The 5,000-nt window shown below is 54.7% G+C and overlaps 1 protein-coding gene across 1 annotated transcript in view; it reads left to right on the forward strand.

Annotated features, from left to right (window-relative positions):
• LOC311328687 (ras-related protein Rab-4A) overlaps window positions 1-5,000 on the forward strand; it is a 9,501-nt gene that overhangs the window by 1,042 nt on the left and 3,459 nt on the right. The window contains exons 2-4 of the mRNA XM_084462623.1: window positions 4,053-4,133; window positions 4,223-4,337; window positions 4,698-4,760. Of these exons, the coding sequence (XP_084318749.1) occupies window positions 4,053-4,133; window positions 4,223-4,337; window positions 4,698-4,760 (259 nt within the window). The remainder of the gene's footprint in view (window positions 1-4,052; window positions 4,134-4,222; window positions 4,338-4,697; window positions 4,761-5,000) is intronic.

Consider the following 5,000-nt stretch of genomic DNA (forward strand, 5'->3'; position numbering starts at 1 on the left):
AGTCTAGTGGGAGGTGATGCAGTCTAGTGGGGAGGTGACCCAGTCTAGTGGGGAGGTGATGCAGTCTAGTGGGGAGGTGAGTCTAGTGGGGAGGTGATGCAGTCTAGTGGGGAGGTGATGCAGTCTAGTGGGGAGGTGATGCAGTCTAGTGGGAGGTGATGCAGTCTAGTGGGGATGTGACCCAGTCTAGTGGGGAGGTGAGTCTAGTGGGGAGGTGATGCAGTCTAGTGGGAGGTGATGCAGTCTAGTGGGGAGGTGATGCAGTCTAGTGGGGAGGTGAGTCTAGTGGGGAGGTGATGCAGTCTAGTGGGGAGGTGATGCAGTCTAGTGGGAGGTGATGCAGTCTAGTGGGAGGTGATGCAGTCTAGTGGGAGGTGATGCAGTCTAGTGGGGAGGTGATGCAGTCTAGTGGGGAGGTGATGCAGTCTAGTGGGAGGTGATGCAGTCTAGTGGGAGGTGATGCAGTCTAGTGGGGAGGTGATGCAGTCTAGTGGGGAGGTGATGCAGTCTAGTGGGAGGTGATGCAGTCTAGTGGGGAGGTGATGCAGTCTAGTGGGGAGGTGATGCAGTCTAGTGGGGAGGTGATGTAGTCTAGTGGGGAGGTGAGTCTAGTGGGGAGGTGAGTCTAGTGGGGAGGTGATGCAGTCTAGTGGGAGGTGATGCAGTCTAGTGGGAGGTGATGCAGTCTAATGGGGAGGTGATGCAGTCTAGTGGGGAGGTGATGCAGTCTTGTGGGGAGGTGAGTCTAGTGGGGAGGTGATGCAGTCTAGTGGGGAGGTGATGCAGTCTAGTGGGGAGGTGATGCAGTCTAGTGGGGAGGTGATGCAGTCTAGTGGGGAGGTGAGTCTAGTGGGGAGGTGATGCAGTCTAGTGGGGAGGTGATGCAGTCTAGTGGGGAGGTGATGCAGTCTAGTGGGAGGTGATGCAGTCTTGTGGGGAGGTGATGCAGTCTAGTGGGGAGGTGATGCAGTCTAGTGGGAGGTGATGCAGTCTTGTGGGGAGGTGAGTCTAGTGGGGAGGTGATGCAGTCTAGTGGGGAGGTGATGCAGTCTAGTGGGGAGGTGATGCAGTCTAGTGGGGAGGTGATGCAGTCTAGTGGGAGGTGATGCAGTCTTGTGGGGAGGTGAGTCTAGTGGGGAGGTGATGCAGTCTAGTGGGAGGTGATGCAGTCTAGTGGGGAGGTGATGCAGTCTAGTGGGGAGGTGATGCAGTCTTGTGGGGAGGTGATGCAGTCTAGTGGGGCGGTGATGCAGTCTAGTGGGGAGGTGATGCAGTCTAGTGGGGAGGTGATGCAGTCTAGTGGGGAGGTGATGCAGTCTAGTGGGGAGGTGATGCAGTCTTGTGGGGAGGTGATGCAGTCTAGTGGGGAGGTGAGTCTAGTGGGAGGTGATGCAGTCTAGTGGGGAGGTGATGCAGTCTAGTGGGGAGGTGAGTCTAGTGGGAGGTGATGCAGTCTTGTGGGGAGGTGATGCAGTCTAGTGGGAGGTGAGTCTAGTGGGGAGGTGATGCAGTCTAGTGGGGAGGTGAGTCTAGTGGGGAGGTGATGCAGTCTAGTGGGGAGGTGAGTCTAGTGGGGAGGTGATGCAGTCTAGTGGGGAGGTGATGCAGTCTAGTGGGGAGGTGATGCAGTCTAGTGGGGAGGTGATGCAGTCTAGTGGGGAGGTGAGTCTAGTGGGGAGGTGATGCAGTCTAGTGGGGAGGTGATGCAGTCTAGTGGGGAGGTGAGTCTAGTGGGGAGGTGAGTCTAGTGGGGAGGTGAGTCTAGTGGGGAGGTGATGCAGTCTAGTGGGGAGGTGATTCAGTCTAGTGGGGAGGTGATGCAGTCTAGTGGGGAGGTGATGCAGTCTAGTGGGGAGGTGAGGCAGTCTAGTGGGGAGGTGATGCAGTATAGTGGGGAGGTGAGTCTAGTGGGGAGGTGATGCAGTCTAGTGGGAGGTGATGCAGTCTAGTGGGGAGGTGATGCAGTCTAGTGGGAGGTGATGCAGTCTAGTGGGGAGGTGATGCAGTCTAGTGGGGAGGTGATGCAGTCTTGTGGGGAGGTGATGCAGTCTAGTGGGGAGGTGACCCAGTCTAGTGGGGAGGTGACCCAGTCTAGTGGGGAGGTGAGGCAGTCTAGTGGGGAGGTGATGCAGTCTAGTGGGGAGGTGATGCAGTCTTGTGGGGAGGTGATGCAGTCTAGTGGGGAGGTGATGCAGTCTAGTGGGGAGGTGAGTCTAGTGGGGAGGTGATGCAGTCTAGTGGGGAGGTGATGCAGTCTAGTGGGGAGGTGATGCAGTCTAGTGGGGAGGTGATGCAGCCTAGTGGGGAGGTGATGCAGTCTTGTGGGGAGGTGATGCAGTCTAGTGGGGAGGTGATGCAGTCTAGTGGGGAGGTGATGCAGTCTAGTGGGGAGGTGATGCAGTCTAGTGGGAGGTGATGCAGTCTAGTGGGGAGGTGATGCAGTCTAGTGGGGAGGTGATGCAGTCTAGTGGGGAGGTGAGTCTAGTGGGGAGGTGATGCAGTCTAGTGGGAGGTGATGCAGTCTAGTGGGGAGGTGATGCAGTCTAGTGGGGAGGTGATGCAGTCTAGTGGGGAGGTGATGCAGTCTAGTGGGGAGGTGATGCAGTCTAGTGGGGAGGTGATGCAGTCTAGTGGGGAGGTGAGTCTAGTGGGGAGGTGAGTCTAGTGGGGAGGTGATGCAGTCTAGTGGGGAGGTGATTCAGTCTAGTGGGGAGGTGATGCAGTCTAGTGGGAGGTGATGCAGTCTAGTGGGGAGGTGATGCAGTCTAGTGGGGAGGTGACCCAGTCTAAAGGGGAGGTGATGCAGTCTAGTGGGGAGGTGATGCAGTCTAGTGGGGAGGTGATGGTCTAGTGGGGAGGTGATGCAGTCTAGTGGGGAGGTGATGCAGTCTAGTGGGGAGGTGATGCAGTCTAGTGGGAGGTGATGCAGTCTAGTGGGGAGGTGATGCAGTCTAGTGGGGAGGTGATGCAGTCTAGTGGGGAGGTGATGCAGTCTAGTGGGGAGGTGATGCAGTCTAGTGGGAGGTGATTCAGTCTAGTGGGGAGGTGATGCAGTCTAGTGGGGAGGTGATGCAGTCTAGTGGGAGGTGATGCAGTCTAGTGGGGAGGTGATTCAGTCTAGTGGGGAGGTGATGCAGTCTAGTGGGGAGGTGATGCAGTCTAGTGGGAGGTGATGCAGTCTAGTGGGGAGGTGATGCAGTCTAGTGGGGAGGTGATGCAGTCTTGTGGGGAGGTGATGCAGTCTTGTGGGGAGGTGAGTCTAGTGGGGAGGTGAGTCTAGTGGGAGGTGATGCAGTCTAGTGGGGAGGTGATGCAGTCTAGTGGGGAGGTGATGCAGTCTTGTGGGGAGGTGATGCAGTCTTGTGGGGAGGTGAGTCTAGTGGGGAGGTGAGTCTAGTGGGAGGTGATGCAGTCTAGTGGGGAGGTGATGCAGTCTAGTGGGGAGGTGATGCAGTCTAGTGGGAGGTGATGCAGTCTAGTGGGGAGGTGATTCAGTCTAGTGGGGAGGTGATGCAGTCTAGTGGGGAGGTGATGCAGTCTAGTGGGAGGTGATGCAGTCTAGTGGGAGGTGATGCAGTCTAGTGGGGAGGTGATGCAGTCTAGTGGGAGGTGATGCAGTCTAGTGGGAGGTGATGCAGTCTAGTGGGGAGGTGATGCAGTCTAGTGGGGAGGTGATGCAGTCTTGTGGGGAGGTGATGCAGTCTAGTGGGGAGGTGATGCCGCTGGCCGGGCGCTCTGGGGATGTTGATGGTTGGTCCCCGCCGAGGGGTAGCCTACTGTATGCTAGCGAGATACACAGCTAATTACGCACCATGAGGAAAGCATTACAAACTGATTAAAAACACTATATCTGTATGTCATAGTGTTGACGTATTCTATGACACTATTACCAACCATTAATTGTAGTTTGGTCATGCCTGACAACAAACCCTATGAGTAGACAGGCCCATGCATCACTGCCTATTGTATTGGATCAAGATGCTATTATTGCGCTTGTGTGATCGGGCTGAGTCCTCTTCATCCGATCAGGAAACATTCTCTATCCTCCCCAGACTTCCTGTTCAAGTTCCTAGTGATCGGGAATGCAGGAACTGGAAAATCCTGCCTGCTTCACCAGTTTATAGAAAAGAAATGTAAGTTTTGATAAAGCAAGGTAATCAGTGAACATGTAGTTATTGTATTGAGTCTCTATAGTAACAGCATTCTGCTCTTTGGATCTCAGTCAAAGATGATTCCAACCACACCATCGGCGTGGAGTTCGGCTCCAAGATTATCAGTGTGGTCAACAAGTTTGTGAAACTCCAGATCTGGGACACGGCTGGACAGGAGAGGTTCAGGTACACAGGACACCCCCCAACACACCCCCATTGAGACCCAACACCCCCCCCCTAGACCCAACACCCCCCCCCCTAGACCCAACACACCCCCCACTGAGACCCAACACCCCCCCACTGAGACCCAACACCCCCCCCCCACTGAGACCCAGAACACACACACTCACACACTCACACACTCACACACTCACACACTAAAACAAACACACCCTTTTCGACCACATCAAACCAAATAATCGATCACTGTAGGCTGAAGACAGACTCCCAGAACGGTGTATTTTACTGGTTGTTGTTGTTGTTGTTGTTGTTGTTGTTGATGATGATGTTGTCATTGTTATTGTTGGTGTTGGTGTTGTCTGACAGGTCTGTGACCAGGAGCTACTATCGAGGAGCAGCAGGAGCCCTACTAGTCTATGACATCACCAGGTAAACCAGCCAATCACATTTAGGGATATCAATATGCCTTTTCTGCGCTTATCCTATCCTGACTGACTCTCTCTCTCTCTCACTCTCTCTCTCTCTCTCTCCCTCTCTCTCCCTCTCTCTCCCCCTCTCTCTCTCTCCCTTTCTCTCTCTCTCCCCCTCTCTCTCTCTCTCCCTCTCTCTCTCTCTCTCTCACTCTCTCACTCTCTCACTCTCCCTGACTCTCTCTCTCTCTCACTCTCT

Source organism: Borostomias antarcticus (assembly GCF_949987555.1).
Source record: "Borostomias antarcticus genome assembly, contig: scaffold_904, whole genome shotgun sequence".
Classification (NCBI taxonomy): domain Eukaryota; kingdom Metazoa; phylum Chordata; class Actinopteri; order Stomiiformes; family Stomiidae; genus Borostomias; species Borostomias antarcticus.